Source organism: Gossypium arboreum, chromosome 12 (assembly GCF_025698485.1).
Source record: "Gossypium arboreum isolate Shixiya-1 chromosome 12, ASM2569848v2, whole genome shotgun sequence".
Classification (NCBI taxonomy): Eukaryota; Viridiplantae; Streptophyta; class Magnoliopsida; order Malvales; family Malvaceae; genus Gossypium; species Gossypium arboreum.
Window position 1 is genome coordinate 89,936,547 of NC_069081.1, and position 23,444 is coordinate 89,959,990.

Below are 23,444 nucleotides of genomic sequence, written 5' to 3' on the forward strand. Positions count from 1 at the left end.
CGGGCTTAAATATTGGTTATTCAGATATGTTACATGTTATAAGTGCTAAATATTTTATATGTGACTTTAGAATTGATGCAAAGTAAAGTACTAATAGACAGCTTTATGTATTTGTTAATTGACTAACATATGATGGATACTTGTGATTAGGTGATGGTTAAATTGAATTGTTGGCATTTTTATTTATTGCTTGATAGTTTATAAATGGTAAGTTTAAATTCTAAATTATACGGGCTTACTAAGCTATAAGCTTACTTTGTTTCATTTTTTATGTTTTATAGGGTTTGTTAGCTCACTCGTTTTGGATAAGTCGGAGTTACATGTCACACTATCCAATTTCCGATTGGTATTTTAAACTTATGAACTTATGTAAATATGGCATGTATATGATAGTTTGATAATAATAGTTATGTTTTGGTATCATGGTTTAAGAATGAAATTGTATATAAGTTAAGCCATGTGATTTGACTTATTTTGGTATCATATTTTGATTTCATATATGAGCTTAATGGTGTATGCTTTGGTATGGTAATATTTGGATGAAATTATGCAAATGAAGTCTTGATATATAAAAGTTAGATGAATGAATAGTATAAGTGGTTAAATATGTATTTGGATTTGTAAATGGTAAGCTTGGTTATGGCTTATAATGTATATTGAATTGGTTATTTTGGTTGCCAATTGAGTTGCATAATTGTGGTCTAATATGAATTTAAGTGCTTATGTTTTAGGGTGGAAAATTTGGCTTTTCAAATGGCTTATTTTTATCCACACGGGCAGAGACACGGATGTGTGTCTCAGCCGTGTGTGAGACACGGTCATGTTACACGGCCATTTGTCCTCTAGGGTACCTTACGAATTAAAGTCAGTATACCCTGTAGTTTTGACACGGCTTAGACACACGGGCGTGTCTATCGGTCGTGTGTGGCACACGAGCTGGCACATAGGCGTGTGGTCGGCCGTGTGACCCAAGTCAGTAGCCTCCCTAATTTTCACACGGCCTGGCACACAGGTGTGTCTTGTGGCCGTGTAGCCAAGTCAGTATGTATGCCCTATTTTGCCACGGCTTAAACACACGGGCGTGCCTAACACCGTGTGGGGCACAAGGCCTGTTCACACGAACGTGTATCACTTGAAAAGTTGAAAATTTTTAAAGTTTTTGATATTTTTATATGTTATCAATTTAGTACCAAATGCATGATTAAGACTTTGTATGATTAATTTAAGTACATTTTGAATGTGAATGATTGATGGTTACTGAAATGAGATGGAATTTGTTAAATGAATATTTTGAATTGAGTTACAGGTCTGGTAATGCCTTTTAACCTATTCCGGCGACGGTTACGGGTTAGGAGTGTTATATATGAGTTATATACTCCTGAAATGAATATGGAATGGATAATACAATTGTATAAAGAAATGTAAATAAATTGTGAAAAGCTATTTATATAGTAAGTATGAGAATTGAGATATTTGTGAAACAAATGAAATATGATATGGTTGTTGTAAAAATTAAATATTAATATGTGTTTATATTTCAATTGTATATTTGTAATTTCTTGTCTTTAAATATTCGAATTATAGAAATACAAATGAGTTTTCCGTGCGTAGATTAGGTACAATAATTTTGAAGAGTTGTAATTGAGGTTGTGAGCTTCAATCTCATCCCATCTCCAAGTGCCAAGAGGGTATGTTTCAAAATTTTGAATAGAATGGCATGCACTTAGGAGCATCAAGTGTGTTCCAAGTAGTAGGGACTAAAATATAAGTTATATAATTTTTTTTTTTAATGTTCAAATATATTAGTGATTAGCCAAAATCACTTTGGCACCTAATTTATTATTCTTATATCAGGTTCCTTAGGTCGAACTGGGTATAGGAATGTTACAGACATCTCATCAAAACTTCACTAATTGATCATTGGGTTCGCTTAATCAAGTTTTCAAGATAAAAAAAAAAATCTATAAAAATCAAAGAAAAATGACTAAAAACTTACATGAAATTAAGGCAAAGCTTAAAGAAACAACAATGGTGTCCCCCTTTGTTTCGATGTTAGGCTAATTGGAGAAAATGATTTTTCTTCTCTCCTTCCATTAATTTACATATATATATATATATATATTAAATTTTAATTAGTTTAATTAATTAGATTTTAATCTTAATTAACCTTAATTTATTTTATTTAATCCACAATCATCATTACCATCCACTAGCACATGGCTAGTAATGGTTTATTAATTTTGGCCCTTTGGATAATTGTAAATTAGGTCCCCAAGCCATTTACCAATTAAAAGTTCATAGTGATTGGATTGTACAATTTAGTACACAACTATCCAAATTTCAATTGATCTAAATATTAACTCCGTAAATATCCCTATTTAATATTTACGAACCTAGTTTATAGAAACGGGGTCCCAAAATTGTATTTTTCGGCACTACCGAAAATCAGGTCGTTATAAAGTCATTTCACATTTTACCCCATTTACTAAAAAAATCCACAAATTAGACTCTGTACGTTAGATCAAAGAGCAAATTGGTAATTTCTGTTAAAAATTTCATCCATTTTTATTGTTAAAAACTTGTGTGAGTGATGGAATAACCAGATAGTTACAAGTGACATGCCACGTGTACATCATGAAGACGTATAAGGACCAATTTTTAACATTAAAATAGATAGAAATTTTAACTGAAGGACTAGTTTGTTCCTTAATTTAACATATAGGGACTAATTTGTTCATCTTTTAAGTAGTGGGCGCAAAATACAATCTAACTCCTAATACATAGTACTATTTTAATACAAAAATTTTTGTCTTCCCCCACCATTTGGTTTTATCTCGATCCCTTATCACTTAATTCGTGGTTTCACTCCTGTAAATAGTTCAACGTCCCTTTAAGTTAATCTTCAGACTATATTTTATATAAGAAAAAATAACACTGAAAGATATTATTTAAAATTATGATATGACTAAATTTCAAATTCAATCAGAATGGAATATAACTACCAAAAAAAAAAAAAAAAGGAAAAAGAATCATGATTCTTATATGCGAAGATTGTCGCTTATAATTCTATCTTTTAAGAAATGAAAACAATGAGGAGACCAATCTTTTTTTATTGGGAAAAGTAAAGTAACAAAGATAACATAGCGTGTTAAAGTTTCCAAATCTATGTGTAACCAATCACAATTAATATAGCAACTTATCAAAAACAACCGTACTCCACTTTTAGGTTTGATTGTTTATGAAGCAATTTAAAAAGTGTTTTTGGAGTTAAGGATGGAAATCAAAGGCTTTTTTATTAAACTAACTTACAAAAATAAATAAATTATCAAAATAACTCATTTTTTTAATTAAATACAAAAATAATCCGTTTTCTAAGTAAAAGTGGTGGAGCCATATGATATGGCCCCACACAAGGCTTACGCCGAGAAGGGGTGTTAAAAATTATTTTTTGATAGAGTCATGTTGAATTGCGCCACTAATATAAAATACCAGGAAAATATTTAAAGTTCTGGAAAAATTAGAGACTTAAAAAAAATTTACCATTTTTGGGTAAAACCATTCTAAATGGCGCCACCACTTTTCTTGCCTTCTGACGTCTTTTTATTTTTTTTCTCTTATTTTCATATTTCTTTTGTTTTTTCTTTTATTTTCATATTTCTTTTTTTACTTTTTATTTTGTTCCTTAATAAATTTTATCTTTTATTTTTTTACTTTTTTGATTTTTTCGTATTTCATTTTGTTTATTTTGTTTTATTTTTATTATTAACTTTAAAAATTTGTAATGTATATTTAAAATGTTTTATAATACTTTTTAAAATTTTAATTATTATTTTTAAAAATATTTTTTAACTTTAGATATATATTTGTGAAATTAATTTTTATATATTTTAAAATATATTTTTCAAATTAATTTTTAAAATTTTAAATATTAATTTTAAATATTAACCATATTTTTAATAATATAAAATCATTTAACCTTTTAAAATTTGTAAATACAATTTCTTTAATTTCTTTTTAAATTTTTTTAACTTTTTAAAATTTTTGAAAAGTTTGGGGACCTTAATAATAATTTTTCATTTCCGGTGGAGCCATTTCAAATGGCGCTACCGGTTTCTATCTATTTTTTTTTTTTACTTTTTATTAAATTTTGTCTTTTCTTAATTTATTTTCTTTTTAAGTTTTATATTATTTTCTTATTTTATTTTATTTATTTAATTTATATTATTAATTTTAAAAATTTGTAATTTATATTATTAATTTTTACAATTTTTTTAAATTTTAATTATTATTTTAAAATTATTTTTTAACTTTAGATATATATTTGTGAAATTATTTTTTATAAATTTTAAATATATATTTTTCAAATTAGTTTTGAAATTATTAGTTTTATAATATTTGAAATGTATGTTTAATATTTTATTAATTTTGCATACAATTTTTAAATTTTATTTTAAATCCTTTTTTAACATTAGATATATATATTTAAGTTTTAAAGTTTAAATTAAAACGTATATATATTTATTATAACTAGTCACATCATGTTAGTGATGTGACTATTAATAAATTTAAATATTAATATAAATATTAAAATATTAAATATTAAATATTTTTTCTTTTTTATTGTTTTGTTTTTTATGTTTAATTATTATTATTAACTTTAAAAATTTGAAATATTTTATTAATATATATATATATATATTTGTAAATTTTAGATATGTATTTTGAGATTATTTTTTAAATTTTAAATACAATTTTTAAATACATTTAAAAATCATAATTTTTAATAATATAAGAAATCATAATTTTATTTTATTTATTTATTTTATTATTAATTTTAAAAATTTTGTAATGTATATTTAAAATGTTTTATAATATATTTTTACAATTTTAAATATTATTTTTAAATTCTTTTTTAACTTTAGATATATATTTAAATTTTAAAGTATAAATTAAAATATATATATTTATTATGACTAGTCACATCATGTCAGTGATGTGACTATTAATAAATTTAAATATAAATATAAATATTAGAAAAATATATAAAATATTTTTTTTTCTTTTTATTGTTTTGTTTTTTAAAAAAGTTGTTATATATATGGGTAGGGCTTGGTCCCCTTGTATAGATGAAGAGGTTGAACAAAAAGGCACATATGTTAAACTTTTATTTTTTGTTTTTATATTTTATAGTTAATGTAATATAAAAATAATTGTATTGTATTTTTGTTTTTTATATTATACAGATTTTAAGATGTCTTCTAGAGCAAATACGGATCACACTTCATCGATGATCGACGAAACAGTAAATTTTATTATAAATTAAATAAAAAATCGGTTTAGTTTCCCATTTTTTTTTGCTAATCGCTACTCTCTTTGAACATGTTTTGACTGTTTTAAAATATTTATCTCTAATTAGTTGTTATTTAGCTTCATTGAACATTTTAGATTATTAATTTGATTATACTTTGTAATACTTTATTTTTGTTATAATTGATTTAGATATACATTATTTGTAATTGTATTTGTATACATAAAAAAAGTTTAGTATCACTCACCTCCAAACATCAAATTTAATCACACAAATTATAATAGAATAGATATATTATAAAAATAAATTAGGATATTTTCATTTTTTAAATAACTACCCTTAAAATCGACTTACTTAAAATTTTCCTCTATTTTACTAATTTCATACTTAATTTATTAGACGGTATCTAGGGATTAATACGGAAAACTATTACTTAACGAGCTCGATTTATGAAAAAATTCTTTTAATTTTAATATATATATATATTATTAAAACAATAATAATAAAAGTGAATATATTTGATTATTTACTAGTTAATTTATAAATAACTAGAAAACAAAAGTATTTGTTTAAAAATTACTTTATGTTTTTAAAATTTATCATATAAAAAAATATTAGTATTCCTTGAAAAATAATTTTTTGCTATTACTCACTTTAAAATTTGAACAAGATATCATAAAATTTTAAAATTAGAAATATATACGTATTGTAGCCATTGGTGTCAAATTGAACTTGCTTGAACCAATCATCCTCTCTTCGTTTGCTTTCTGGTTTGGACTTATTTTTTACACTCGTGGAGTTTGAGTTGCTGCTCAATGAATTTCTCTTTTCTTGTAATTTTACTAGTCCCTAGTTTATATTCCTGGTATAGTATAAGTGTGATGTTTTTGTTTTCTCAATCTTTCAAATTTACGATTGGATATATTTTTTTATGATTAAATTATATAGATAATGGATTTATCGTATTTTTTTAAAAATTTACCATTCAGGATGGTTATCGGGTTTTGAGGTTGCGGTGTCATTTTCCCAAGTACGATCCGGACAAGCGGATCATGCCATACTTACGGTTGGCTGGATTTGGCGACGTCGCATTGATCCGGAGGTTTAACTTGAGGCCAAACTTACTATCCGCCTTGGTTAAGCGGTGGTGTACGGAGACCCACACCTTCATTATGCCATGCGGGGAGTGCACTATCACATTAGAAGATGTCGCTATACAACTTGGGTTACGAGTTGACGTCGCTATGCAACTTGGGTTACGAGTTGACGTCGCTATGCAACTTATTTTAATAATAAGGGTGAGAGAATGGTGGCGCCATTTGAAATGGCTCCACCGAAATGAAAAATTATTATTAAGGTCCCCAAACTTTTCAAAAATAAAAAAAGTTAAAAAATTTAAAAGAAATTAAAGAAATTGTATTTACAAATTTTAAAAGTTTAAATGATTTTATATTATTAAAAATATGGTTAATATTTAAAATTTTAAAAATTAGTTTGAAAATTACATTTTAAAATATATAAAAATTAATTTCACAAATATATATCTAAAGTTAAAAAATTTAAAAATAATAATTAAAATTTTAAAAAGTATTATAAAACATTTTAAATATACATTACAAATTTTTAAAGTTAATAATAAAAATAAAACAAAATAAACAAAATGAAATAAAAAAATCAAAAAGTAAAAAAAATAAAAAGACAATTTATTAAGGAACAAAATAAAAAGTAAAAAAAAGAAATATAAAAATAAAAGGAAAAAACAAAAGAAATATGAAAATAAAAGAAAAAGAAAACAAAAAGGTGTCAGGCAGAAAAGTGGTGGCGCCATTTAGAATGGCTCCACCCGAAAATGGTAAATTTTTTTTTAAGTCTCCCGTTTTTTCAGAACTTTAAGTATTTTCCTAGTATTTTATACTGGTGGCGCCATTCAACATGGCTCCACCAAAAAATAATTTTTTAACACCCATTGCTGACGTGGCACTATGGTGGCGCCATATCATATGGCTCCACCACTTTTTACCGTAGAAAACGGGTTATTTTTGTATTAATTAAAAAGATGAATTATTTTGATAATTAATTTATTTTTTTGAGTTAATTTAATAAAAAAGCCTGGAAATCAACTATGGAGGGTCCCCATTTTAATTATTATTTTAAGTTACTTTTACTTTTTGGATTATTTGTTTAAAGAATCCACTTTTATAGAAAATGGGCTGAAGAAGCCCAACAAAAATATAGTAGTTCAAAGGTCAAACTTAATACAAAAATCTTAGTTTAGTTAGTATTAGTATTGTTATAAGAGAAAATGTATTTAAGTGTATTTAATACGTTTTATTTTCCTATTTTGAGTTCAAGAGGAACTATAAATAATTCTAGGCATTTTATTCTCCTATTTTATAATTCAAAATTTGAAACAAGTCATTTTATATCAATACCATTATTTAAATATTGAAACCCATTCCCAATGATCAATACTTTATACTAGTATATATGCCAAATTAGCATTTTATCGTTTTAAAATATTGTTCATTTGATTAAATATTGATACTCTTATCCAAGGTATCGATACTTAATGTCAAAAATGTCAAAATTATCACATTTTAGTACTTATTCATACTCAAATCAAATGATACCTAAAATGGTGCCTTAAACACCATTATAACCAGCACAAAACCATTTACAACACAATACATATAATCATCAAATGATCCGAAGTTCAACTAACTAAAATGTCATCACCATTGAACCAAATCATGCTATTTCACACCATTCATCTATTCCTTATAACATGACATTAAAAATATATATTCACATAATATAATGTAAACAATGAGCATGATCAAAATGTCATTATCTTAAATGTTCATATTCGCTATAATTCAAACATATTTGACATCACAATTCATTTGACACTCCTAAGTACATGTCATATATAACCAAATTCAAATGATTAAAAATCTACTAAAATAGGAGATGGATAGTATAAGCTCCTTAAAGATTCGATTGACACAATTCAAAAGACCAAAATCTACAGGAAAAGAAAAGAATGAGTAAACATTATAAAATGCTTAGTAAACTTATATGTAAAAAACAAATAACTTACCTCAAATAACAAGTACATATGAAAAATTAACACGAATAATAAATTTTACCCAAATCATCAAAGCACAATATAACAAGGTGAGTTATATTCATATTCAAACTAACCCCAACTCATTTATTCAAAATTGAGAATAGACTAGGATATCTTGAGCATTTACACAATTCATCTCATTTTCATTTCACCTTTCATATTACTGTATTACCCGATGAAACCCAATAAACAACTCAATAACATAAGCATTAATTTCATCAGAGGCTCATTTGAGTTGAGCATACAATCGTGTCTAGTTACTCGTACAGGCTAAACTTTTATATTGGCACATCAAATAGTTTGGCTAGAGCTATAAATACATGTAAGATTACCAGTCCAAGGCTAAACCTTTAAAACGACAATAGATTACCAATCTAGGCTAAATCTGTGTCACATGTATTTTCGAGTTCGCAACAAATGCTGGAGCTTGGTATAATCGGAAATCAACCTATAACTGTGAGTAAGATACATTTATGAGATTTCATCGGGTAGTTTTCGTTGTACAAGTTCATATTTATCCGTTTTCAAATTAAATCCAAATCTCACCCATTTTGTACTAAATTGCAAGCAAATCAAAGTTCATTAAAATTATATATATTCACATTATAACATACATAAGGTGCAAAATATAAATATACCATATGACCTTACTTGACAAAATCAACAGTCTAATTGTACTACAGAGGCTAATCAATAATTTTCCCTTTTCCTGGATTATCCTCGACTTGAGTCAAATCTTGACCCATATAGTAATTAATTTCAACCTATCAATTCCAAACATTCCACAACAACATACTATTATAATATATTAGTTCAATTTCATTTATCGCATATTTCCTCAACTTTTGTATTTTATTCAATTTAGTCCTTAAAACCCAATTTTGTCATAACTTTCAAAATTGAGCTTTGATTTTGACATTGATCTCAATTTCATCTTCTACAGCTCTCTAACACTTATAATTATAGAAATTTCATGTCAAATTCAAACTTATTACATTTTAGTCTCTATGTTCAAATACATATCTAAGCTTATAATTGATCAGTTTAATACTAAAAACTTCAATATTCAACAATGACAACATTTCAATTCTTCAAATTCTTTAACAGTTTTGAAAATCAACACACGGGATAGCTAAATCAAACTACAACGATCTCAAAAATATAAAATTTACGAAAAACAGGTCAATTTAAGCTTACCATGCAATAAAGTAAAACTTGGCCGAATATATGAAGCTTAACAATAGCTTCACTTTTTTTCTTCCCTTCCAAACGGTGGTAAAATGCAAAGTGGAAGATGATGATAATTATTTTTATGTTTTAACACTTTAATTATTAATTTAATCATAATTTTAATATAATTTATTAAAATAAAACTCAACCAACCTCCCACTCATATTAAAAAGTAGTAAATTGCCACTTTAAACCTTAAACAATTTCCTTTTAAGCCTTCCATCAATAAAAATTTATACCAATTAATTTTTTCAGTTTTATAAATTAATCCTTATACCTCAATCATTAACTATTCAATAAAATTATTGGACCGAAATTCTATATAACTCCATAATAGACTCATAAATATTAATAAATAATATTTATTGACTCAAATTTAGAAAATCGAATTCTAAAATTACTGTTTTATACCACTGAAAATAGATTATTGATGAAAACCATTGAATACAAACATGATCCTTATCAGTCTCTCATTGTCAGCCTAAAGTTGGGCAACAAAATGAGGGAGAGGTCTTGAGGTTATTATGCCTAATGCATAAGACAAGCAAAAGGAAATAAAATGGTTAGCTAGCAGGTAGGGGTGAGCGGCTCCGATCCATAAGGCGTGCGGTTGCTCACAAAGAAGCTTACATTGCTTCAATTTCACCAATCCATGCCTACATCACCAAAAAAAGGAAAAAGAATCTCAAAATATGGAACTAATAAAAGGCTTAATTTAACATGAGGTCCTTAAATTATGTCTTTTGTTTAAATTAGGTACTTAATTTTTTTTTGTGAACCGGGTACATAAATTATAATTCCATAATCAATGTTGGTCCCTATTGTTACTCTATGTAAGAAAAACTCATAGCAAATTAAATTGTATACATGAACTTTAATTTGGTGCAATTGTGCACGTGAAATTTTAATTGTGGTTCAAATATATATTTGAAACTTTAAATTTGATTTAATCATACATATTTAAAGAAATAAATACATCAATTTATTTTTATATTGGATAAATATAATTATTTATGTATGCAATATATAAACATAAAACGACGTTATATCAATAATTATGTTAATAATTTACAAGAATTGAATCAAATTAAAATTCATGTATATAATTACACATAAAACCATAGTTAATATATAATTTTAAATTTTATCCCTAAATAAATATTTGAGAGATGAGAGGAGAAGATGAAAAAAGGGCGGGGATATTTTTATTTTATTCAATATTAATATAATTATTTTTATTTAATTAAATTTTAATGATGTGACATTTCTTGATTGACGGTAATAAAATTTTTTTAACCGATACAATGATAGATGGCAACATTAGCTACGGAAATAAAATTTAGATACTTCTTTCAACTAAATTTTTTAAAATATCTAACTCAAACAAATGGTATAATTTAATGGCTTCCGATTTAGTTAAACCTTAAAAAAGAGAGCAAAATTTAAAATACCAATTTAGAAGAAACCAATTGGGAAATCCATTAAAATAAAATTGTTAAAAAAGAAAATAATTATCCTACAATTATTAAAATAAAATTATTTATATCCATATAATCACAAATACTTTGGAACATGAAACATGCAGCTGGCAAGTAGCTGGCAGCTCATTTATGACCGTTGGATTTGCGCCAAATCATGATTGATTTTTTGTGCTAAATTATTAAGGGTAAACTACACCCAAGGTCACTAAACTATTAGTAAATTTATGTTTTAGTCACTCAACTTCAAAAATTTATAAATTAGTTAGTAAACTATTTGATAGTTTTCATTTAATTCGCCAAACTATTCAAGAGATTTTATTTAAGTAACTAGACTGTTAAGTTTTTTTTAATAAAAAATCTGATCAACAAGCTCCAACGACTATTCGACAATCGGTGTGGTGGATTAATACCCATCTATGAGTAGAACAACATACCTTAAATCTAAGTTAATTTGGCAGTTAGTTAAGAAAAGCTGAAGTGTAAAAGAGAAGGATAATGAAAGCTTTTGATTGGTACAAATCGTGCAAAAAGGAAAGACCATACAACAATAATTTTAACAATTCAGTGGCTTAAATAAATTTTTTTGAATAATTTAGTGATAATTTCGTAATTTTTTAAAGTTAAGTGATTGAAACTTAAACTTACTAATAGTTCAGTGATCTAAGATGTAGTTTACCCAAATATTAAATAGTCAAGTAAACGCCTTTTTCTTTAAGTAGGGCTGACGTCTGGTTGGCCCATTGAAAAATAATTCCCAGCCGACGGCCCTTTAGTAATTATCAACAATTTACCTTAAAAACCCAAAATTCTTCTATCCAATCAATGTCCTCCACGTATACATTCTGTGACTGACATTCCGTAACAGGCAGTGATTAAATCAAACACTTCCTCGTCTTCAACTACTCCACAAAGAGGAAAATTCAACGAAGCTGAAAAATAATACACAAAGTCATTTTGAAGCTTTCGTTTGAAAATTCCCAATTGCTTTACCAGTACAAAGTCCGGTACAATTTTCTATTTTTCTTTATGTTTTAATTTTTAATTTTGTTTTAAATTCGCCGATCTTCGTGCGATTCTGAAGAAATTTCGTTGTTTTTAAAAAAAAATAAATTTTGCTTTTTTAGATGAAGTTTATTTGTTGTTGAAATGTTTTTTAGGTTATAATTTGTTTTTTTATATTTTTTTGTTATTAATTAACAAAGTTTTAACAGATCTGTGGAGAATTTTTGTTTCTGCTTGGTTTAATCAGTCGTTTGGTTTAAGGATATAAACTTTAGGTAAGTTTTCTTGGTTTTTTGGTTTGACTTTATCTTTTTGCTTCAGGTTTATGAGATCTGCTCTAGCTTTCGTGATATCTGAGTTTTGAATTTCGATTTTTAAGGATTTATTTTTAGAGATTTGATTTTCAGGGTTTCCTTGAAATTTTTGGTTTGGAATTATTTTATTCTGTATAGGAATGACTTGGCTGTTTCTCTGTATGAAGTTTGTCCTCATGTTCATGGAGGAAATCAATCAAATCATGTAGAAGTAGAATTAGGCCTAGCTAGGATGGATAACCTGAGAGAAAATAAGGCAACTAAGGAGATCTCGATGTATTTGTTATGATTTATTGTTACACCATATCTTTTGCATTTTTTTATGATTTTGATGTTGAATATATGGTCTTGACTGCCATCAATAATTTGGTTGAATCTACAAAATTCAGTACTGATTTGATGCTTATCAGGTATGATGTGGTTAGATCTGTTCGGTATGGTATTGGACATGGTTTCAAGTTAATTTCTCTTTATTATTGGATGGTTGAACTAATGGTCTAATTGTTATTAGTGAGATGATGTCAGTTTCAAGCTTTGCCCTTGCTTGCATAGTATAAAGATGAAACTTATGGAAACTTCAGGGTGTTCGATGTCTGTTATAAACATGGAATTATTGACTTGATTTGGTTTATCAAGTATTATTTCATTTTGATGATTGACTTTGTTCTTGATCTTGCAGTAAATACATCAAAATGAGCCGTCCTCAAGAACCACAACGTTCTTTCTTCCATTTTGGAAATCCTTTCCGTTCACCAAAGGGTTCTCATTTGCCTCCAGGACTTCTTTCTTTATTGGATAAGTTTGAGAAAACCTTGTCAGAGAGGCTGCAGAAACTTGTGCCTAAAGACAAGAGTGACATCCTTAGCTTGTCATGGATGAAACTAGCAATGGAATCACTTTCCGAGATTCACCGTGACATAAAAAACCTGATAACTGAGCTTGAGATCCCTGTGACTGATTGGGATGAGAAATGGATAGATGTGTATCTGGACATCAGTGTAAAGTTGCTTGATATTACTATTGCTTTTACCTCTGAACTTACAAGGCTCAACCAAGGCCATCTCTTACTTCAGTGTGTCTTGCATAAGTTGGAATCCAACTCCCCAGATCAGTTCCTGCGGGCTTGTTCCTCACTTCATAGCTGGAGAGAGCAAATTCGCTCAAAAAATCCCAGAGTTGAAACATGTCGTCCTGTACTGGACAACCTTGTGGAATCATTGGACTTGCCGAAGGTAAGGAACTCTGCTAAGGGGAAGGTTCTGATGCATGCAATGTACGGAGCTAAGGTGGCGACCACATATATCTGTAGTGTCTTTGCCGCAGCTTTCTCTGGTTCTACTGATAATTTATTAGATTTGAATTCGACTGTTCCTGCTACACTGCCATGGGCACAAGTTTTCTATAATGTTCAAACAACTGTGAGTACGGAAATTAAAAATATATTTTCTCGTGGAGAATTTACGGTTCTTAGAGAACTTCTTGCTGTTGATAATTGTGCCAATAAATTGTATCCTTTGCTTCAAGACGGGTTCAGTCCTGCTCAAGAGGAATCGTTCAAGCATTCCGTTTCTGATTTGAGGAAGACAGCAGAGGAGCTATCGCAAGGGCTGGATAATCTTTCAAAGGTAGTAGATGACTTTTTCAAAATAGTTTTGTCTGGGCGTGATGCTTTGCTTTGTAATCTAAGAGCAGGTTGTGCTTCCCCAAATTCAGTTCTGGGAAGAAACACAGACGAGCAAATTGTGAGGTGAATTATGAATGAAGTAAAGCTAAACTCTTCTGTATACAGATGGTTTAGGTATGAGACCTGCTGTTTTCTAACTAGGGATATACAACCTTGTTTGGGTAATGAAAGTATTTATTGTGTGAGTTGTAAGGTGTGTTATACTATAGTACTTGTTTGTACATGTATTTGGACCATCCTATGTCAAATGCTATATAAAAAGGGCTTATATTTGTTTGCAAATGCTTGCTTCTTATTGTTATCAATCACCATTTTCCTAGGATATCACTTATTCATTTTTCACATATATAACATGTTTTCTGAAGTAAAACATTAAGTGGATGATATGGTCGGATAGAAGCTACGAAAATCTCTAGCTGTGTATTTCTGGGTTTTTTTAATTAATATATGCATTATTTTTCTTTCATCGGGATATTATTCTATTTCTTTTTCCTCAGAGTCATTCTCAAGGATGATATCTTCATTTGACAGCACAGCAAGCTTAGCTCCGACCATTTTCATGATCCCTGGCTTGAGTGCTGAGAAGATCCTCAGGTTGTATCTATTATGGTAATATGAAGAGATAAAAGTAAAATTTAGTCCTTGAACCTGGTAGCATTTTTCAGTTTTGGTCCATGTGATGACTCACCTAAATATTATCACAGGGATCGAAATTGAGAAAAGTTGTCAAGTTTCAAGTCTAATATGAAACTGGGAAGATAGTATGAATTGCATGTTTAATCTATTGGATAGTATTGTTGCAGATGCAGCGGCTGGTGGTACTATATATACTATTCTTTGGTAGAATGGTTCATGGGACTGACCACCGCCCGAGAGCCTGGTGGCTTGTGCAGATTGGCACTTGACCATGGCTTGCTTACTTTTGGTCAAAGGACTTGGAGCCATATTAAATGGCTCTTATTGGCCGAAAGAAAGCAAAAGCTTTAATGGCTTTTGGGGTTATGGCTATGGATTTACGAGTTATGATGGGGCCAAATGCTGGATCTGGTAGACTTTAACGTAAGGGGTACAGTGTGGTTGGAATCGGACTAAACCGGTTTTTAAGTTAATATCAATAGGTGGTTGAGTTGATTTATAATTTTTCAATATATATATATTTTTATAGATTTTAAATAATTTATATAATTATTGTTGAATAAATATTTAAATAAATAGAAATAGAAATTAGTGATTTAATTTTGATACATTAAATGTTGGTTTTAGTTTATCTGATATAACACCATCTGCTATCTGCTTATCCCTGGAAATGCGATGGTGGAATTATGATGCATATAATTTTATGCAACAATCATTAAAATTAAATAAAAAAAGAAGCTAAATAAGTTTTAAAATTTCCTAATGGTTCAGAATCATCTTATTCACTAATAGTATGTAGAAATAAGTTAATTTAGTTTTAAATTATTTTTGATGAATTGTTCTCATTTAATTCTACATAAAATTATATTCCTTTTCGATACTGATTATATTAATTGATATAATATAAAAATTTTGATGTTAAATCATTTCCTCAGTATCAACTTATGCATATGAACTCATATTTCTTAATATAAAACTTGTAATATTCTGTTTAACTTTTTTTTTATATTTAAAGTAAAATATAATAATTTAATTAAATTGTTCGACCTAAACTTATTAATACTCGAACATTCTACCAAAAATAAATTCATTATGAATTTGCTTATATATTATTATTATTATCACTATTATTTGGTAGACTTTACCAAGTAGTCTAATGTAGAATTAAATATGTAAACCTGGATTCAAAAGAGTTAATACAAAATAAAATTATTAAAATAAATAAATTTTTATTTTTATTTTTTAAAATTAATAAAATAATAAAATATATTTTAAATATATAGTACAATTTCATTAGAGAAAATTTCCAACATAACTTCATTGCTCTGAACTTTGTACGAAGACGAGAATAAATTCGAGTGTGACGAGCTTTGGACAAAAATCTTATCTTTTCACAGCGATTAACACAATGCAGAATAGAATCCAAATTTTATTATTGGGGCATTTAATCTTTAGCACCTTCAAGAATAATCCAATGAAAAAGAAAAAACCATCAAAATCAAATAACACAGAAAGAAAAAAAACTGTATCAGAAAGTTGAAATCTTCACGAGAAAAGCTCTTTTTTTTTCCAGTTCAAAAGGTTCCCACTCAAGACTTTTATCGTCTTTGCAATAAATTTGAAAATTAATAGTAAACCCAAGACGAAATTTTCTCTCTGAATTTTGCAGGAATTTTTTTTTTTGGGTGGTTGGAGTTTGGGTCCGGGTTGAACTAAAATTCGGATCCAGAAAGCATGTCAATAGAATCAAGGTCTCGGTCAGCTGATCATGGTATCAAAGGAGTAGCAACTCATGGTGGAGGCTATATTAAGTATAATGTTTATGGTAGCCTTTTTGAAGTTTCCAGAAAATATGTTCCTCCTATTCGCCCCGTCGGTCGTGGCGCTAATGGTATTGTCTGGTAAGAAATTAAAAAAGGGGTTAATTTTGCTATTTTGATTGAGTTTTTGTTTATTTCATGATCTGGGTTTTTCTTTTGTCTTGAGGTTGCATATGATAATGTTGATTTTCTGTGTTTTTTTTATATAGCTTCTTGATTTTATTAAGTTATTTTTAGATTGATTGAACTTTGCTGTTGGATTTTGGATTCTTTTGAGAGGGGTTTCGAAGTGTCTTTTATCCGGAGCTAATGGATCCTATAATGAGTCGGTATCATTTCTGAGTCAAGTCGAAGTTTTGTCTTCAGACACCAGAGAACCCGAATGCTTGAAAAAATCAAGTGACACAGGTTCACAAAATAAGAGTGCCTTACTAGGTCGGACTGTGCGTGGTGCACAAAGCTTGACCAAATGGTATCACTCCTCCCTTCTAGTGACCTATATCCTATAGCTTAGGTTCAAACCTTCCTTTGGGAGGTGACCATATGCCATGTACAGTTTGACCTAGCAGCAAGGCACTCTGGCTCTCTAAATCCATGCTCTAGACGATCTCTTCAAGCACTTAGGCTTTCCGCAGGATCACGAGACAAAATTTCGACTCAACCCGAGAACAAGACTGGCCTATTGAGGTGTCCAATGGCTTTGGACGGACGACACTTTGAAGAATTATTTGGAAGGAGTCGGCTTTCCCTCGGCAAGCTTATTTCATGGTGAATTAATTTAATGAATTGACTGACCTTAGCCTTTGGTTACTTTCATGTAGTGTTGAGAGTGCGTGACCCTTTGACTGGCTTTCATCAGCATTTTTAGCTGTATTTTTGCAGTGTGTTACCCTTCTAAATGAAAAATGAATCTAAAGCTCAAGTTTTGGCTGTATTAAGGCTTGCTGTCTTTATGTTATTAATAATATGAAGCTAAGATGCCATTGTTGCTCCTCTGTTTGTTCTTTTTAGTGCCGCCGTGAATTCAGAGACACGAGAGGAGGTTGCTATCAAGAAAATCAGCAATGCATTCGACAACAGGATCGATGCCAAGAGGACATTGCGAGAAATCAAGCTTCTTCGTCACATGGATCATGAGAATGTAAGTGTACTTTTAGCTCTATAATTTCACATGCTTCACCTATTCGATGGATGTTTCGAAAATGTCGTTTAAGTCAACAAAACCGTAATCCTTATGCTCCTTGCATGCTACGAGGGGTCAGCTTCCATAGGAAGATATTCGATTTTTGTAAGATAGTTTTAACTATTAAACAAGGACTAAGCTTCTAATATTATGCATGATCTAAATGTTCATATCAGAAACTTTTTCCTATCGTATTTATTGATGCGCCAATGGAGGAACAGGTTTATGATAGTTTCCTACTCCTAGGCTCGACCAAAGTGGTTAATCTCCGATTGTGGAATTTATAGTTGAAATGGTTGGTCCTTTTCTTCTTCAGGTGATCGCCATTAAAGACATCATCCGGCCTCCATTAAAGGAGCACTTTAATGATGTCTACATTGTTTATGAACTTATGGACACTGATCTTCATCAAATCATACGATCTAGCCAGTCGTTGACGGATGATCATTGTCGGGTTGGTACCAATATTCATACTGTTTATTGTGTTATTTAGATAGAAACATTATTTGATTCTGTAGGCAAATTAGAAGCCGGACGATTGTTGATTATGCATTAGTTTTACAACTCAAGAGATTCTCCTCATTGTTTACAAAAACAATGCACGTATACATATTCCTAACTTGAATAGATTTGTGCTCTCTCAAAGCCTTTTTGTAACATCCCTCAACCGTATCCAATACCGGGACAGGGCTCGAGGCATTACCAGACTTAAACATTCATAAACATACAAAACCAGGTCACCAAATTTCGTCCAAAATTAAAAATTCTAGAACATATGCACATCGTCCCTTATACAGGTCATTGGGGCCTATAACCTACATTAAGGCGGTTCGGGACAAAACCGAAAATATTTGGTAAACTTTGGGCAACTTAATAAATTTCTAGCTTTGGAGTGTCACACGCCCGTGTAGGTGGGCCGTGTGGACTCACACGCTCGTGTGACTTGGGGCACGCCTATGCCCTTAGCCCGTGGGAAACACTGCCTCAGAATCGACTTTTCTTTTCACTTTACAAAGCTCTTTGGCTTTGCAAGCTCTGTCAAACAAAATGGTGAACTCTTTCAGCTCAAGAATTCCAACTAATAGTCTGATTTCTTCATTTAATCCATTCTCGAACCTTTTACACATTATAGCTTCGAAAGAGACACATTCACGAGCATATTTACTGAGTCGTACAAACTATCTTTCGTATTTTGTTACCGACATACGCCCTTGCTTCAATTCAAGAAATTCTTTTCTCCTCTAATCAATAAACTTTTGACTGATGTATTTCCTTTCTAAATTCAACTTGAAAGAAATCCTAAGTAACTCTTTCTCGTGGAACTACAAATATCAAAGTATTCCACCACTGATACATTGTTAGTTTTGCAGTACTTCTTATATCAGGTTTTACGAGGGCTGAAATACGTACATTCAGCAAATGTTTTGCACCGTGATTTAAAACCGAGTAACTTGCTTCTGAATGCGAATTGTGACCTTAAAATCGGAGATTTCGGACTTGCGAGGACAACATCTGAAACTGATTTTATGACAGAATATGTAGTTACTCGTTGGTACCGGGCACCAGAACTGCTTCTGAATTGTTCTGAATACACTGCCGCAATCGATATTTGGTCGGTGGGTTGCATTCTCGGTGAAACCATGACTAGACAACCCCTCTTCCCCGGCAAAGACTATGTGCATCAGTTGAGGCTTATCACAGAGGTATGTTATCTACGATCTCCCGAGAAACTACCTGAAAGCATTTCGGATGGTCTGTTACTGGTGGCCCCTTTATTATAAGGTTCTTAGTTCGATTTTGCTTTGTATGCAAAATGCATTATCTCGGATCCGTTTAGCTTAATTCTGTAAAATCAACATTGACTCTACCTTCCTGCGTGATCGTTATTTGCTTGCTCTTTTCTAGTGCTGTTTTTTCTGACACTACGTAATTTCCTTTTCCTTGGAATATAGCTTATAGGTTCACCCGATGATTCCAGTCTTGGTTTCCTTCGAAGCGAGAACGCTAGAAGATATGTTAGACAGCTTCCGCAATATCCAAAGCAAAATTTCTCTGCTAGATTTCCTAACAGCTCGTCTGGTGCTGTTGATTTGCTCGAGAAGATGCTTGTCTTTGATCCCCATAGGCGCATTACGGGTACTATAAATTGCTTATTTCTCTATGCTACTTCAAAATAGCACTGTTCCAAGTTTCTTTCAAGCAAAAGTTCCGATCCCATGCTTAGTTCGGAACAAGCATCGGAATCGAACCAAATCATCCCTTATCCTCCTTTTGCTAACATCCTTTTTCGTTGCAGTTGAAGAGGCTCTATGCCACCCGTACTTGGCACCTTTCTATGACATCAACGAAGAGCCCATTTGCCCGAGGCCGTTCAATTTTGATTTTGAGCAACCGTCGTTTACCGAAGAAAACATCAAGGAGCTCATCTATACAGAATCTGTAAAGTTCAATACAGAACCAATTCATTGAGACTTGTGTGTGTTTGTATATGCCATTTAAGGGTAAAACTACAATGGAGCTTTTATACTACGAGTCAAGTTATATTTTGTTTTTTTTACTAAAAAAAAAATAAATTAATCTTTGTATATTAAATTAAAGAGCAAATAGGTCATTTCTATTATAATTTTTATCAATTTTTATTGTTAAAAACTGATATAGATGACAATAATTAGACAGTTACATTTGACGTGCCGTGTGTAATTTATATTAACATATAGAGACTAGTTTTTAACAATAAAATGGATGATTTTTTAATAGAATGATCAATTTATTCTTTGATCTAACGTTTAAAGATTAATTTACTTATTTTTAGTATGAGACAAAATACAATTTAACTTTTAGTGCAATAACTTCTACAATACTTTTACTATGATTTAAGTGTACTTAGTGAATGTTTTTTTAATTCAATACTTGGTGACTTTTATAACATCCTCAAAACTCCCTTGGTTGTAAATAATATGAGATAAAATCTTATCGAAATAAGATATCGATTAAAGAAAATGAAAGTTGTAATATATCAAAAGAGAGTTAAATCAAGAAGCATGATATAATTTATTAAGAAAGGGACTAAATTGTAAATATGCAAAAAGTTCTATGCCACAAGTATAAATGTAACATCTCTAAAATTGATATATAATAAAAGTGGTAATAAATTGAATAATGTCTAATTAATTTTTCGGTAAAATGAGAAAATGATATAAATATGATAAAAGAGAATATTGAGGATAATAATAATAATGATGATGATGATGATGATGATAATGATAATTAAGAAGTAGGTTTTAGTATATTGATTTAAAGTAAAGGATAAATCGTAAATATGTGAAAAGTTTTTGGCTCAAGTGTAAATATTCAAATTTTTGGGGATCGAAGTGTAAAAACGAGAAAGCTGAAGGACTAAAAGTGAAAATAATCTAATTTAATAAGATATGGAATTGGCATGTAGGGACCAAATTGAATAGGTAGAGAATTGTGAGGGACTAAATCGTAATTTACCAAATTAAGTGATGATTCAAGGATGGAATTTTGAAAGATTATGAAGGGCAAAGTGGTCAATTAGCAAGAGAGAGAATTTTAGAATGTAATGATGATGTTTATGATATTTTGGTGATTTTTTAATTAATTAATTAGTTAAATATTATTTTATTAATATTTTAATTAGATATTTATTATTATTTTATTTAGAAAATGATAGTATAAAAAGAAAGGAAGGATAAAGGAAATTTATCATCCTTCCAACGTGAGTGAAAGGGTGAGAAAAAAAGTTTTTTTTCTTTACAATTTAGTCATTTGTCGTGAAAACTTACCTTTTACTTAAAATTTTGAAAATTTCCTTAAATATTAAAGAGAGAAGATGAAGTAGAGATTCTAGAGAATATATTCATCAATTTAGAAGTAAGAAAATAGAAGATGGAAGTGGAGAAAATGAAAAGAAAAATGAAGGAAAGTGATAAGGATGAGAAATGCATGGAAATGAAAAAATTCTTGACAAAGAAGGTAACCTACTTGTATTTCAATAGATTGAGTTAAAGATGTTTTGAGTGAGATGTATGAAACATGTATTTAATCTAAATACTAGAAATAGAAAGTATTTGATGAAGAATAGAGACTTAAAACACTAAATTAGTAAGAGAGAATGTGATTTGTATGGTGAAAAGTACTAAGATTAAGAAATGAATATGTAATCTACACATACACATAAGTGTCTAAATTGTATAGTAATTAAAAGTATGGCAATTATGTTAGATTTGTAAAATAAATCTAAAATAAAATTGAATAAACCAGGATCTATGTCAAATCATTAAGAATAAATCAAGAATAAAACTAAATGCAAAAGCGTACCAGAATCCATGAATTCCTTGAAGCTTTTCTCGATATTGGGGATTTGATATTCCAAATTAGCAAAAAGAATATTTACTCTCTCTTTCCTAAGGATGGGATGTTATAAAAGATATATTGTGTGTAATTTGGGGATCATAACCCTAATATTTATAACCTTGGTATATTAGTTCTAATTCCTAATTAGCTCATCATTAATTAGAAATTGATTAGAACTCAATTACTAGTATATCTACACATATTTGACCCATAATTTATTTAATAATTAAAACCCAATAAAATTTTAACCAAATTAGATCACTTTTAATTTGGGTTAACCTATCATGATAGTAAATAATAACATGTAATTACCTTTATTATATATGTGATGTCCATATTTTCCAACAATCTCCCACTTGGACCACATATATATACTAATTACTTTATAATTACATTTCATTATATAACCTTATGAACTCAAAATTTTACTATCATATCCAAAAGGTATTCTAAACAATCTCGTCCATTAATTATGTTAACATAGAACCAAGACGACTTTCGTTACATATATCGTAACTAAATCCATCCATGATCATGTATATTACCACAACCAAATGACGTAGATCAAGTATGGATATGTAGCATGGAAATTAAATGCAATATGATCTAAACATGTCTATTTCTAACTGGTTCTCTTAAACCTTAGTGAGATCAAACCTTACCAAAATCAGAGTGTAAATAAACCAAATAAACTTTATTTCTACAGAAAATAAATTTAATATCTGTAAATTGAAATAACTAAAAATTTATCCATAACATAAAAGCTTTTAAAAGTACAAACTCCCACTAAAACCGAATATCCTTAAATGACATTACACCCATATGAGCAGTATGCTATTATAAAACTTTAGGTATAGACCTTAGTAAGCGGATCCGCAATCATGGAGTTTGTCCTAATATGCTTTATAGGCACCTAACCACTCAGAACTTTTACTTTAACAACTAGGAGCTTAAAGTCTATGTGTTTTAACTTTGATGTGCTCCTGTTGCTATTGGAATAAAAGACTGCAACTTGTTTTCATAATTTGCACATTAGTGACAAAATTTTGTATCATATTCCATCAAAATTGGAGTCTGTATACCTGATGATCTCTAACTGATTAAACCTTTGATATGTGAGCATGTAATCTTTTGTTCTCTGAAAATACCTTATAACCCTCTTGGATGCTATCTAATGGTCCAAACCAGGATTGTTTAAAATATCTACCAACATCCCAACAGTGTACATAATATTCCAATGTATACAAACCTGAACATACATTAGACTTCCCACTGCTAA

At 29.5% G+C, this 23,444-nt stretch overlaps 2 protein-coding genes across 5 annotated transcripts; both read left to right on the forward strand.

Annotated features, from left to right (window-relative positions):
* Positions 1–12,005: 12,005 nt before the first annotated feature.
* On the forward strand, positions 12,006–14,431 carry LOC108479476 (protein BPS1, chloroplastic-like). Of its 3 annotated transcripts, none has more exons than XM_017782097.2 (3): positions 12,019–12,153; positions 12,361–12,426; positions 13,145–14,431. In XM_017782097.2, exon 3 carries the CDS (start codon positions 13,158–13,160, stop codon positions 14,214–14,216), a length of 1,059 nt encoding a protein of 352 aa, XP_017637586.1. In that variant the 5' UTR covers positions 12,019–12,153; positions 12,361–12,426; positions 13,145–13,157; the 3' UTR covers positions 14,217–14,431. The 3 variants fall into 3 exon arrangements, with proteins under 3 accessions (XP_017637588.1, XP_017637586.1, XP_017637587.1); XM_017782098.2 differs by having other exon boundaries at positions 12,038–12,153; positions 12,352–12,426; XM_017782099.2 differs by lacking the exon at positions 12,361–12,426 and having other exon boundaries at positions 12,006–12,153.
* Positions 14,432–16,095: 1,664 nt separating this feature from the next.
* On the forward strand, positions 16,096–20,527 carry LOC108476661 (mitogen-activated protein kinase 4-like). 2 transcript variants are annotated; one of them, XM_017778932.2, is made up of 7 exons: positions 16,096–16,366; positions 16,455–16,686; positions 17,617–17,746; positions 18,105–18,242; positions 19,159–19,491; positions 19,741–19,924; positions 20,085–20,527. In XM_017778932.2, exons 2-7 carry the CDS (start codon positions 16,520–16,522, stop codon positions 20,255–20,257), a joined length of 1,125 nt encoding a protein of 374 aa, XP_017634421.1. In that variant the 5' UTR covers positions 16,096–16,366; positions 16,455–16,519; the 3' UTR covers positions 20,258–20,527. The 2 variants fall into 2 exon arrangements, with proteins under 2 accessions (XP_017634421.1, XP_052879357.1); XM_053023397.1 differs by lacking the exons at positions 16,096–16,366; positions 18,105–18,242 and having other exon boundaries at positions 16,376–16,686.
* The last annotated feature ends 2,917 nt before the right edge of the window (positions 20,528–23,444 follow it).

Bases quoted from the DNA above. Each gene is read 5' to 3' on its own strand.
- LOC108479476 (XM_017782099.2), top strand. From the start codon at position 13,158: ATGAGCCGTCCTCAAGAACCACAACGTTCTTTCTTCCATTTTGGAAAT.
- LOC108476661 (XM_017778932.2), top strand. From the start codon at position 16,520: ATGTCAATAGAATCAAGGTCTCGGTCAGCTGATCATGGTATCAAAGGA. The intron at 16,687-17,616 runs GTAAGAAATTAA...TGTTCTTTTTAG, and splicing joins GGCGCTAATGGTATTGTCTG to TGCCGCCGTGAATTCAGAGA. The intron at 18,243-19,158 runs GTTGGTACCAAT...TTAGTTTTGCAG, and splicing joins TGACGGATGATCATTGTCGG to TACTTCTTATATCAGGTTTT.